The 14,279-nt window shown below is 42.4% G+C and overlaps 1 protein-coding gene across 1 annotated transcript in view; it reads left to right on the forward strand.

Annotated features, from left to right (window-relative positions):
- The first annotated feature begins 1,551 nt into the window (after positions 1-1,551).
- The window catches only part of nsmaf (neutral sphingomyelinase (N-SMase) activation associated factor), a 95,964-nt gene continuing 83,236 nt past the window's right edge, over positions 1,552-14,279 (forward strand). The window contains exons 1-3 of the mRNA XM_055634019.1: positions 1,552-1,701; positions 7,168-7,257; positions 12,110-12,188. Coding sequence (XP_055489994.1) covers positions 1,664-1,701; positions 7,168-7,257; positions 12,110-12,188 — 207 coding nt within the window. The 5' untranslated portion in view covers positions 1,552-1,663. The remainder of the gene's footprint in view (positions 1,702-7,167; positions 7,258-12,109; positions 12,189-14,279) is intronic.

Consider the following 14,279-nt stretch of genomic DNA (forward strand, 5'->3'; position numbering starts at 1 on the left):
TTGTTGTTCTGGCACCATTCAATTAGATTCTATCTCTCTGTCGCAAACTGCCCACTCATTACCCCGTACCCCATCTGTGGAGTGTTTGTGCATGTCACATGGACCTCATTTGCCACCTCAGAACCTACAAAACTGGTGTAGAAGCAAGTTATCCTCCATCCTTAAGGACTGCTTAGGAAGAGATAGCTCTGACAGTGGCAATGGAGGTCTGCTTAATTATCTGTTGTGGTGCTGAAAGTAAGAACTTCATTTTCTAGTTTTGGGACATATGACAATAAAACACTGATGATTGACTCTGTTTGGGACTGTGTAAGTACCTGATTGCCCTGCAATGGCAGCTGGGAGGAGTGTTGAAACTACAGGCCTCCTTGTTGGCTGTGGATGGTACTATCCAAGCCTCTGCTGGTGAATGAGGCTGGTGATGGCCATTCTCTGCTGGTCATTGTAGGTGCTGGTGGGTTCTTTGTTGCTGGCTCTGCATGGTACTGGAATCAACCCTGCTACTGGCTGGGGTTTGGTGTTGCTGCTCCCTCCAATGGCCCCCTGTCAGTGCCAGAGCTGATCCCTATGGGTGGTGGTGGATGGTGCAGTGCCACTGCCTGCTGGTAGTTGTGAGGATATTGCAACCGCACCCTCCACACACCTTAACCAGGGGCTGTGGGCTGTGCTGGAGCCACAGCCACTCCCTACTGCTGGCAATGGGCAGCACTGGTGTTGCTCTCTGCTGGTTGGAGGTGGGACCCACCACTGCTGATGTTGCCAATGCCAAAACCACCAAATGCCAGTCCTGCCACATCGGTGGCAACGGGTGATGCCAGAGCCGGCCCCGTCAGAGACGATGGGTGATGATTAAATGCTGTCCCATCGGAGGCGACGGACAGGGCTGCGGCTGCTTCCTGCAGATAGTACTGGGCCATGCAGCACGTTAGGAGCAGTGCCCCAGGTCAGGGAGGTAGGTAATGCCAATGGTGCTGATGGTGAATGGGTGAGGCTGTAGCTACCTCCTGACAGTAGAAGTGGGCAGCATTGATGCAGCTGGCAGTGGAAGGGTCGACATCTCTGCGGAGATGGGTAATACCAATGGCGGTGGGCAGAGGTGGCGCTGGTGCCACCCCCTGCCCGTGGGCGGGGTTAAGGCAGGTGTGTAGGCCAGCACTCGTCCTGCCGGTGGGCAGCGGTGATCGCGGTGGCGGTGGGCTTGTTGGCGTTACCCCTGCCGGTGACGGTGGGTACCAGTGGCGGTGGGTGCCAGTGGCGGTGGGCGCCGGTGGCGGTGGGCGCCGGTGGCGGTGGGCGCCGGTGGCGGTGGGCTCCGGTGGCGGGGGGCGCCGGTGGCGGTGGGCGCCGGTGGCGGTGGGCTCCGGTGGCGGTGGGCTCCGGTGGCGGTGGGCTCCGGTGGCGGTGGGATCCGGTGGCGGTGGGATCCGGTGGCGGTGGGATCCAGTGGCGGTGGGGGGGGTGTAGCGGTGGGATCCAGTGGCGGTGGGGGGGATGTAGCGGTGGGCGGGCTCGCGTGCGGCCCCCTGCCGGTGGGCGGGCTCGTGTACTCCCCCTGCCGGTGGGCGGGCTCGCGGTCGCCGCTTCCTGTTGTGTACCGGCCGGCTGCCTGTCTGTCTGTCTGTCTGTCTGCGCTGCGTCGGTGCCGATCGCTCCTCATGTCCGAATGGCGTTCGTGAAGAAGCAGCTGCGCTGCAAGGAGAGGTGTGTGTCGGTGGGCTTGGCCGCTCAGGGTGATGTCGGGGTGGAGAGAGCGGGTTGGCCGGTGAGCAGGCCCGAGGGAGGCGGGCGGGGGCAGAGCTGACAGCTGCCGGGGCCCGGCACACGGCACACGGCACCGGGCACGGGCCCGCCTTCCCCACGCCGCTGAGCCGCTGAGCGGTGCCCGGAGCAGGGCCGCGCAGGAGCCTGACGTCGGCTTTCTGCCGCTTATCCAAGCCAGATTTCGCCTTAACTTTTAATCTCAAAGTTTTAACTTTGAATCATTATTAAAGAACCCTCTGGTTCTCGTGGTTCGGCATTCAGGCTGCGGTCGAGTCAGTTTGTTCTTGTTGGGAGTTTCCTGCAGATTTGGTCCAGAGTTGATATGATTGCCGCATGGCTGCAACTATTAATGATTTCACAAAACTTATTCTATGACTGCTAATATGATGTCGTTTGCAACTTTAAATTTGTTGTTGTTACCTATTTTTCGAATAGACATGCACAAATTATTTTATAACTCCTCGTATCTTGTGGACAAGGCAGGAACACCATGCCCAACTGTTTTTGCTGCCTGTTCAGTACTTCCCCGTATATTGATTTCAACCAAGAACCAAGAAAACACTGGTGGTGTTGGTCCATGGTGTCTAACCAGTTGTGATGCAGTGGGTGGAACAGTTCCAAACACTTCTTTATTGCACGTGATTACGCAGGGCTACTAGTAAAATGTAAAGCACATTTGTAAATGCCATTCAGAAGATAATGTTGAATTAGTCAGTTGGTGTTCCTGTAGTGTTGTTGGGAAGGGAGCAATAGGATTTTGATCCAGTTATTTAAGTGGTGAGTTATAGGTCCAAACCAGGCTGTTGTGTGATCTGATAGTAGATTCCATTACGTCCATGAGGTTCCTTGAGGTAGTGGAAGTTGTGTTTAGGATGTGATGATGTTGAAGCCACGAGAAGTTATTGCCTTTCATTTGTAACAATGGGGTGTCAATGACAAAGATTAATTGGCAACCACCTCTAAAAAAATCAAGTGGGCTCCTTCATCCTGTCAAGCTTCTTGAGTGTTTTTGGAGATGCTCTCATCCAAACAGTGGCTTATATTTCATAATTCTCCTTACTTGGCATTCTGCCACATGTGAAATAATCAAGGATGTACTGAGTAACCAGCTTTTGACCTGTTCTTATAGCAATGACATTGTCATTGTGTTTTTCAATGTAAGTGACATCAGGATGTTGGCAGTGGAACAGGTCAGTATTGGTGATGTTATTAAAGCTCACTGAAAGCTGATTGGATTCTCTCATTGGAGATGCTCATTTCCAAGAACTTGTTTAGAGCAGCTGTTTTAGCCCAACCCTGAATTTGATATACAACTTGCTGGATAAGAGCCAGACTGTGAGTGTAAGTGAACAAGAGAATAAATAAGAGCAATCACCAATGAGCACCCCATCTTATTGGAGGAAAATACATTGATGAAACAGCTAAAGATAGTTGGATCTGTGGCACATGCTAGTCAAAGTAGAAAGAAAGTATGAAAGGAAGGAGTGACACATGGAACTGCAGATGCTAGTTTACAAATAAATATACAAATTGCAGGCCTGCTGGATCGCCTGGTTGTTAACTGTTTTAACTCCACTTCCCATTCCAACCCTTCTGGTTGGGTTTTCTCCATTGCTGGAATTAGGGCACACACAAACTAGAGGAGTATCACCTTATATTCTGCTTCAGTAATGGTATGAATACTGAATTGTACAAATTTAGGTAACTAAATTGAACACAGAATTAAATTCAAGGTCAGATCATTAAGTATATGCAAGGAGTAATAATATTTATATAGCCAAATGGATCAAGGGTTAAAAGACAAAAAGCAGGAACAGCGTAGGAAATTTAAATGGCTAGCCACAATCCTATTGAATGGCAGAGCAGACTTAATCCTATTACTATTTTCCATGTTTTTTTCTGCTTCTGTGACCTCTCTGAAGAACTCTTCCAGCAATGCCTTAGCTGAAATTGACCTACATCTTCCATTGTACGAGGCTGTTTTCCTTCGGATTCCCATTGACTTTTATGTTACAATGCCAAATGCAGGTGTGGCTTTTGTATTATAGAAAATAGGTGCAGGAGGCCATTCGGTCCTTCGAGCCAGCACCGCTATTCATTGTTATCATGGTTGATCGTCCCCAATCAATAACCCGTGCCTGCCTTCTCCCCATATCCCTTGATTACACTAGCCCCTAGAGCTCTATCAAACTCTCTCTTAAATCCATCCAGTGATTTGTCCTCTGTGGCAGGGAATTCCACAAATTCACAACTCTCTGGGTAAAAAAGTTTTTTCTCACCTCAGTCTTAAATGGCCTCCCCTTTATTCTAACACTGTGGCCCCTGGTTCTGGACTCGCCCAACATTGGGAATCTTTTTCCTGCATCTAGCTTGTCCAGTCCTTTTATAATTTTATATGTTTCTATAAGATATTGTCGTGCTAACTTTCATATTGGTTCTTTTGTTCATATTTGGATCAGAGCTGTTTTGTTCTGGACCTGAGCGTTCCTAACAAAATCCAACTGACCATCACGTTGATGAACAATTAGTGCATGATACCATCAAATATTTCTAACTGTTCTTTGATGTTGAAAGTAGACTGATGGGGCAGAAAGTGGTTGAATCGGTGTTATCCTGCTTTTTGTGGACAGAACGTACTGCGCAATCTTTCACTTAGGTTGGATAAATGTCAGAGTTGATGGTGCAGTGAACAGCGTGATGTGGCTGGTTATGAAGTAAAAGTCTGAAATATTTAGTCAGGCCATTAATAGTCCCTAGACTTTGCAATATCCAATGTTATGACCTCCCAATTAAATATTATATTGACGATTCTTTTTGAGACTGCACTCTGAACATGGCTTGTTCCTTTCAATGGTTGGCATGCATGTAATCCTGTGTTAAGGTGCACAGGATTGCACCCAAGTGTTGGCTGAATTACGTGTGAGCATTAAAACCCATGGGACATAACCAGATCTTCAGTTGTCTTACATTTCCCCTTCCTCTGCCATTGGATCACGACCTTGCTTTGTGAAATCTATACAGCAGCTGGTGTGCAATACAAAGTTTGGGATCTGAAAGGGTCAGGACCTCTGTGGACAATTCCAACATTGACTGATTGAACCCCATCTGCCATCATAGAAACATAGAAATTAGGTGCAGGATTAGGCCATTCGGCCCTTCGAGCCTGCACCGCCATTCAATATGATCATGGCTGATCATCCAACTCAGTATCATGGTTTGGGAACTGATCTTTGACATCAATGTTGATGCACTTAGTGAGAAGCGATGGCTAGGAAATGGCCAGATTAATTGTTCGAAAAACCCTTCCACTCAACAAGTCCACGCTGACCTACGATCACTGGTTCACACTAGTTCTATGTTATCCCACTTTCTCATCCACTCCTTGCATACTAGGGGCAATTTACAGAGGCCAATTAACCTACAAACCTGCACGTCTTTGGGATGTGCAAAGAAACTGGAGCACTTGGCGGAAACCTACATAGTCACAGGAAGAAATTGCAAACTTCACAAACACACAGCATCCAAAGCCAGATCAAACCCAGTTATCTGGGGCTGTTAGGCAGCAGTTCTTCCAATGTGCCACCCCTAGTTTAAGATATTGTCTATGACTATACTCCTTGGAGGGGCAAACTGGAAATTTAGTGTCAGCATCAGCCCCACCCACACTCCAGTGTGCACCCATTTCTCCCTCTCTCCACCCCCGCTTTCCCTCCCCTCTGTCCCCTTCCACCTTTATCTCTTCCACTGACTTTACATTTCACTCTCCTCTCCTTATTAACACCATTTGTCTTCTTTTTGTCTCTAGATTTTGTCCACCCAACTGTCAATTATACTCTCCCAATCTGTATCCACCCATAACCTGCCATGCTCTGTCCCACCCCTGCCTCTTCTCCAGCTATCCCCACACCCCTCCCCAATTAATTGTCCTGAAGAAGGGTCTTTACCTGAAACGCCACCTATCTATTCCCTCCACAGATGCTGTCTAACCTGAATTGTGTTTTATGCAAGATTCCAGCATCTGCACTTCTTAGTTTAGAGATACAGCATTAAAAATAGGTCCTTCCATCATCCATTCACAATAGTTCCATGTTATCCCACTTTCTCATCCACTCCCAATACATTAGAGGCAATTTTAGATGCCTGCAAACGTGTTCATCTTTGGGATATGGGAGGAAACCCACATGATTATCGAGAATACATGCAAACTCTGAACGCACAGCAGTCGAGGTCAGGATCGAACCAGAATCTCTGATGCTGTGAGTCAGCGGCTCTACCAGTTGTGCCACCATGCTGGTGTCTCCACCCTGCACCTGAACCATTTTGATCTTGGTTTCACTGTTTCTTTCACTTACCATAACATCTTTTTCTCAGGTTTGATTAATTGTGGACCTGAGATGCATTATTTCAATGTTAATTATTGTGGAATAAAAGTGTTTAATTGGGGTAAGCATTGATGGAAATGCCTATAATCCAAGTCATTCGTGGAAAAAGACCTTGTTAGAAGTTATCTTTCTCTTCTCCTTCAGTTTTTTGACACACTTGGAGTTCTAGCCAGAGAATTGCCTCCAATGGATCTCTTTGGCCAGAGCCACAGCATTGATTCACACTTGCTCCCTGATTTTACATTTCCCGTCATTGATGTCAAATTCCAAGATACACTCCATCTGCCCCTCATTCCTCATCTGTCAACTATTCCATCACTATAACCCTCCAAGGTATGTGTGGACCTATATTTCTAGCCTGTAACTCATTCCTCACTGCCAATTCAGATTCTGCCAAAACTCTCTACTTCTTCCTTCCTTAAAGCATGTCTTTATTTCCCACATTTTTACTGTATGGTGTCAAGATTGTTGGCGAAAATGTGGAATACACCTTCGTACATTATTGGGATGCTAGAGGTATTAAATATTTGAAAGTTCTGTTGGTCTAAAAGTCTTTAAAACATGTTTTGTTTTAACTATACGTCGACTTCCCTCGGCAAAACCGGTTTATGTAGGTGCATAGAAAATGATTCTTGCAGAAGGTTCTGAATCTCTGGAATTCTCTAACCCAGAGAGTTGTGGAGGCAGGATCATTAGAAATGTTTAAAGTGGAGGTAGATCTATATTTTTTAATTGGGAGATTGAGGATTAAGGGGATCTGGCATAGAGGAGGAATTGAGGCCTGGAGTAAACCTGGAGTGTGCAAGCTTGAGGGGGTAGGTGACCTCCTCCCATTGCTATTTTCTTGTGTTCTTGTGCAATCAACAGCTGCAGGTGAGTATGGCATAGGAGATCTCACATCAAATAAATTTAATGGCTGTTCCTTCCATTATATTTTAAACTGATCTGGATATGCAGCTTTCTATGGCAATAGATCATTTCTTTATCGTGTTCTGTTTTTCTTCATTTCTTTTATACCAAATAGGTTTACTCTGTTGCTGCTCGACCTTGAAGAGTATTACTTTGACCATCACACATTTTATCATGTATTTACCAACAACAAAGGAGAGAAAAGGTACTGTACATATGAACTCTAGTTTTATGCGGTGTTATTGGTACCCATTTCTTATTATTGATACAATAATCTGCTGGAGGAATTTAGCAGGTGGAGCGACATCTATGGTGTTGGATGTGGTGAGTGGGGCTGGGGGGGTAAGGATGGTTGATGTTTTGGGTTAAATCCTTGCAACCAGACTTTTTATTGGTATATTCAAACAGAGCTGTTCCAATCTCAAGTTGTCCATTGCTTGACAAATACCAGGCTCTGTACTGAAGAACTTTTATATAGAAAATAAACTTATAAAGAAGAAGCAGGACTAATTTGGGGAAAATGTTCCCAAAAGTTATTTGCAAGTTGGAAAATTAGTCTAAGCTTGTTGTACGTTTGAAACCATGGTGTATTTCGTGCTTGCACCGTGAAATAGATGTTTTGTGATATTTTTGCCCATTTTCCTTGGAACATTATTGAAAGTATATATATTTTTTTTTAACTCATCCTCGAATAGGGCAGAATTGACGGTAAAGATCTGCACATAATTGCCATCTGATTTGGCAAATTTTCAAATATTAGTTTAGGTTCATAGTGAAGTAATCATCTGCCGTCGTCCACAATCACATGATAAATGGTCATTCCAGTAAGTTACTGTTGCATGCAGAGCAAAGCATTGCTATCCTTGCCTTAATGATATTTTAATGATTTCGTGAAAATGTCAGTAGTGAGATTCATAAGTTTGCAGATGACACCACAATTGAGAGTGCAGTGGACTAAAGGTTAGGGATGTAGATGTACTGAGAAAGTGAGCAAGCAAATGGCAGATGCATTTTAACATGGACAAGTGCAAAGCGATGCTTTGTAGGAAGGTAACCCAGGGCAGGACATAGACAGTGAATGGCAGTGCCCTGGGGAATGTTGCTGAACAGAAACATGATGCATGTGTATGGTTCACTAAAAACAGGAAACCATGTGAACAGAGTAGAATGGAAGCTGAGGCATTGAGTATAAGTGTTGGGAGACTATGATCAAAGATCATAGAGCTGAGCAAGATACTGCACTTGGCGAAAAAGCCGTAGTACGTCATGGGTAATTTTTCACGCCATCCTGAAATGCCCGTGATTACGTCATGGCGTCCACATTACATCTACAGCTCACTGACTGAATAATATAGATGTCCTGACTGAAAATCATACCCTTCCGATCAATTATTTTAGGATAAGCCTTTCTAGAGAACATGCTACTTTTTGCTTTGCCATTTTCAAAATATAGAATTTTGAATTTGGCATTTGATTGGTACAAGGAGAATACAAAGCTTGTAATATCTATTTTGTTTACACACTAACTTTCTACATTTCTACTTTTGGGTATGTATGTGACAACTATGGCTCATGGAATTTTTTTTCTCCCACACTACTAGTTATATTCGTAACAACATATTTAAATACGTGACATTTTCGACCTTTCCCAACCCCTTAAAAAATGTCTGAAGAAGGGACCCGACCCTAAACGTCTCCTAGCCATTCCCTCCATAGACACAAAATGCTGGAGTAACTCAGTGGGTCAGGTAGCATCTCTGGAGAGAAGGAATAGGTGATGTTTTGGGTCGAGACCCTTCTTCGGACCCCCCATAGATCCAGCCTGAACTGCTGAGTTCTCCAGCACTTTATATTCTGCTCTTAAAATAAATTTGTGGTCCGCTGAAGAAACTACTCTCTGGAAGTGCAATTTATGCTATACACTTCATACCGTAGAGCAGATCATGATACACCCTGAGTGAATCAGTGTGGTTAGATTTTTTTTTTTTTAATCTGTTGTCTATAATTAATCGATACCCACCCTAAGTACCTTATATCAGCTTTATTGTATGAAATGTTTGTAAATGCTGCACAGTCCTATTTATTTTTAATCCAACCTAAGAACAAATAAAGGTGGAAAAACAACTATCATGTTGTTCTTGTAAGATATATCTCAAAATAATCAATAATTATATTTTTACTCACCTAGTCACATTAGGTTATTGGATTTCACAGTTTACAGCTGAATCGGTTTAGGCATTTTTAGTTATTGTATGGGTAGGTTTGTTATTTCTGATTTGGTAATAAGGGGGAGGGGGACTTTTTGCTGTCTCTTCAGATGCTTTTTCTAATCTCCTGGTGACTAATTTCATGCTTCATTGCAAGTTTGCATGACCATTTCAAATTCTACATGGTTATTAAGTTATATATAGTTTTATTTAGAGTGGACAAATTAAGGGACCAAATCTGCGCACAATACTCCAGGTATGGTCTCACTAGGGCCCTATACAACTGTAGAAGGACCTCTTTGCTCTTATACTCCTCTTGTTATGAAGGCCATTCGCTTTGTTCACTGCCTGCTGTACCTGCATGCTTACTTTCATTGACTGATGAATAAGGACCCCCCCGGATCCCATTGTACTTCCTCTTTTCCTAACTTGGACCCGTTAATCTCTACTCTTTGTTTCCTGTCTGCCAACCAATTTTCTATCCATGTCTGCACTCTACCCCCATGTGCCCTAATTTTGCCCACTAATCTCCTATGTGGGACCTTATCAAATGCTTTCTGAAAGTCCAGGTACACTACATTCACTGGCTCCCCCTTGTCCATTTTCCTAGTTACATCTTCAAAAAATTCCAGAAAATTAGTCAAGCATGATTTCCCCTTCGTAAATCCATGCTGACTTGGACCGATCCTGATACTGATATCCAAATGTGTTGCTATTTCATCTTTTATGATTGACTCCAGCATCTTCCCCACCACCGATATCAGGCTAACTGGTCTATAATTCGCTGTTTTCTCTCTCCCGCCTTTCTTAAAGAGTGGGATAACATTAGCTACACTCCAATCCACAGGAACGGATCCTGAATCTATAGAACATTGGAAAATGAACACCAATGCATCCACAATTGCTAGAACTACTTTCTTAAGTATCCTGGGATGCAGAAATCAGACCCTGGGGATTTATCAGCCTTCAGTCCCATCAGTCTACCCAACACCATTTCCTGCCTAATGTGTATTTCCTTCAGTTCCTCCGCCACCCCAGATCCTCTGGCCACTAATACATCAGGGAGATAGTTTGTGTCTTCCTTAGTGAAGACGGATCCAAAGTACCTGTTCAACTCATCTGCCATTTCCTTGTTCCCCATAAATAAATTCGCTTTTTCAGTCTTCAAGGGTCCAACTTTGGTCTTAACTAATCTTTTCCTCTTCACATACCTAAAGAAGCTTTTACTATCCTCCTTTAAATTCTTGGCTAGCTTGCCTTCGTACCTCATCTTTTCTCCCCCTATTGCCTTTTTAGTTATCTTCTGTTGCTCTTTGAACATCACCCAATCCTCTTACTTCCTGCTATTCTTTGCTATGTTGTACTTCTCTTTTATTTTTATACTGTCCCTGATTTCTCTTGTCAGCCACGGTCGACCCTTAATCCCCATGGAAACTTTCTTCCTCTTTGGAATGAACTGATCCTGCACCTTCTGTATTATTCCCAGAAATGCCTGCCATTGTCATTCCACTATCATCCCTGCTAGGGTATCTTTCCAGTCAACTTTGGCCAGCCCCTCCCTCATGGCTCCATAGTCCCTTTTGTTCAACTGTAACACAGACACCTCCAGTTTACCCTTCTCCCTCTCAAATTGTAGATTAAAACTACCTCCTAATTGGTCCTTTACCTCGAGTTCCCTAATTAAATCCAGTTCTTTACACAACACTAAATTGCCTTCTCCCTGGTAGGCTCCTGTACAATTCTTTATTATAGGGAGAATTTGACTGTTATATGGTTATATATATATATGGTTACCAACTGTGGAGATCTTCCTTGGCCTGCCAGTCCGTTTGCAATTAGTAAGCTCACCAGTGCTCTCTTTCTTGTTAATGATGTTCCACACAGTTGATTTTGGTAAGCCTAAGGTTTGGCTGATGTCTCTAGCAGTTTTATTCTTGTTTCTCAGTCTCATAATGGCTTTTTTGACTTTCATTGGCACAACATTGGTCCTCAATTTGATAAACATCAATAAAAGTGTCCAAAGGTGATGGAAGGACTGGAGGAAAGACTAGGCGCTGAGAGCTCTCCTATACCTGCATTAAGGAGGCAATTAAACACACCTGAACAATTACAAATCCTGGGAATCCATGTGTCCCAAACATTATATTTGGGACACATGAAATGGGGGGACTATGTATAAGCCCAGCTGTAACCCAAAATGTATGAGAATGCCCTTTAATAAAATCTGACATTGTGCACTTTAACCACATGTGATTTTTTTAATATTACAAATCTTAAATTGTGGAGTACAGAGGCAAATAAATAAATGATGGGTCTTTAGACAGTGGGCACTGTAGACAGAGCTTGTTTCCTATGGTAGGAGTGTCTAAAACCAGAGGGAATAGATTTAAGGAGACATTTTTCACACAAAGATCAGTTGGTGTTTGGAATGAGCTGTTGGAGGATGTTGCAGAGGAATGGTAGCAACATTTAAAAGGGATCTGGACAAATACTTAATGAGCGGGTCATAGAGGGGTATGGTATTAATGCAGGTAAAAGTGATTAGTTTAAAGATAGATATGATGGTTGGCATAAATGTGGTTGGACAAAGGACCTGTTCTATGCTGTACAACTTTGTGACCTTATTTATATTTCCGTTCATCTGATTCAGCCTTTAAGTCCCTCCATTGGTTTCATCTGTTTTTACCCATATTTTAGTGGCAATTCAGCTAAAGAACATTTATTCAGCACTTTCTACTTTTTTCAACCATATATTCAATGTGGGGCAGAGAAAGAGATCGTACTGTTTGTGCTCATTGTAATAATTAGCATCATAACACATCTGACATCAGCATTGTGTCTTTATTGCAGAACAATCAAAGGCTCCCTGAAGATTTGTTCCAAATCATTGATCTTTGAACCAGATCAAATATCAGAACCAATTTTAAAGGTGCTGTTTTTATGATGTATTTTTACATTCTTAATCCATTATGTACCCTAATCAATATTTGCATATCTGCACATTACTTGGGGAAAAAAATGACGGGTTGCATAATACTTATTTTTTAAAAGTGAGTGTTGAGTGTAAATGACGTGATTTAAATTCGCTGTTAATTTATTCCCCTTTTAGTTCTTCAGCTAATTATTTCTATTTCCAACATAGTTGGTGCTATTTTCATTGGTACACTTGCCTCTATATTACATTTACTCTCTGCATATATCATCTTCTGCCCCTTGCCTTGGTCAGATTTTTGTAATGATGCAATCAATAACTATCCTCAGTAGATACACCTAATGAGCCAAATCCTGCAGATAGCCTATCCTATTGCTCTAATGGTACCCTTCCTTCTCTCACAATGCCAGGACATCCACACCACCCAATATCTTTTCAAAAGGGAAGAGGAGAGGATGTGCAAAAATACATAAATGCAAAATGTTCAAAGATGGTGGACAATAGAGAGTGAAAGAAGGATTGATTCAGAAAATAATAAAAAGTTGCCAAAATTGCCATCAGACAGCTGATGCAAAAGCATTCATGCTAACCATTTCACCAAAATTTAAGTATGAAATCTTTCGAGTTGGCATGTTGGAATGCTTTTGCTGTACATGTTGTACAACTTTGTGCATGTCAACACCTTTTAGGTGATGGTTTGCAATTTGCATTCATTAAGAATAAAAGAGGAAGAAAATTTATCACAGTTGTTCAAACAGAAATACTGATTAGACTGACAAAGTATATGATGTTAAAAAAAGTCATCCTATGCTGTAAATTGGGGTTGTTCATTTAAAAATAAAAGGCTGCAGGGTGGTGGCATGATGTGTGAACAAACAAGAATAAGATTGCACATAACAGAAAGCGTAGATTAAGTAGGAAAAACACATCGGCCAGTATATGGAAGACGTTAGAAGCAATGTAAAATCTTTAGCTCAGTTTAATTTCGTAATGAATTGGTGTAATGGAAATAAAGTTATAGGCAAATGAATGGAAGATGTACTGAAAACTTCCTTAATAAACAACATGCATATTTTTTTAGAAGTTAGTACAGAACTTTATTATGATCAGAAATATCAATCTAACTATATATTTTTAATTGTATTTCAAAATATATTTTAAACAAGACAGAAAAGTCAGACCTGACTGGAAATTCCTCATGTTCTCTTTGGTTAAATTTTTCAATAGCCTACAATCAGTTAACAGTAAATAGTGGTTGTAGAGCTGTTTGCAAAATACTGCACACTTATCCCTTCAAAACATTTTCATTCTTATTTTGAAAGCTCCTTGTTGTTTTATCCCTCTAAACCTCTGCAGCCTGCTCTGGCCTGGTATCACCTGACATATTTACATTCTTCTGTTTTTGGCTAACTGAGTAGTTATGCCACTGATGGGTATGCCACAATTAGTAAGCCCCTGAAGTCTAGAATTCCTCCAGAATTAGTCTACACATGCATGCAAATGTAAACAAAACGTTTAAGTTACAAAGGCCAATTATATAGCTATTAAGTTACTTTTATATTGGAAGTTTATTGAAATGAAATGGAAAAAATGGGAGGGAAACAAGGTGCTAGAGTGTGATAAAGTTGATGAATGTAGGGCAAAGTCCTTATGGTAACAGGTTCCATTTAACAGATAGGGAATTGGAGTATTCGTCAGTGAAGATATTTCTGTGGGATTGTAGTTCTTGGTGGTATGTAGATTGTGTAGCAAGACAGGAACAGACAATAGTTGAAGATTTCCATGACCCAAACCAATAAAGAAATATATTGCTGCCTATGTGTGTCATTTTAGACAGGAACCAGTTGTGGCTTAAACTGAAAAAAACTATCAAACCAGCCTGTTGAGATGGGCTGTAAGCTGATGAAATTCTTAGGGTTTAAGTAACTAAATAGCAGAATGGACACACAGCTGAGTCTTGGGACGCAGTGTACCATAGAGGGGAGTTTTAACGTCCATGAAAAGTCCAGGAACAGACTCAAATTTCGTTCAGACTTCGGTCTGAATGACAAATAAAAGGCTATTCTATTCTATTCTAAAGTTTGAGAG

The sequence above is a fragment of the Leucoraja erinacea genome, chromosome 4 (assembly GCF_028641065.1).
Source record: "Leucoraja erinacea ecotype New England chromosome 4, Leri_hhj_1, whole genome shotgun sequence".
Classification (NCBI taxonomy): Eukaryota; Metazoa; Chordata; class Chondrichthyes; order Rajiformes; family Rajidae; genus Leucoraja; species Leucoraja erinaceus.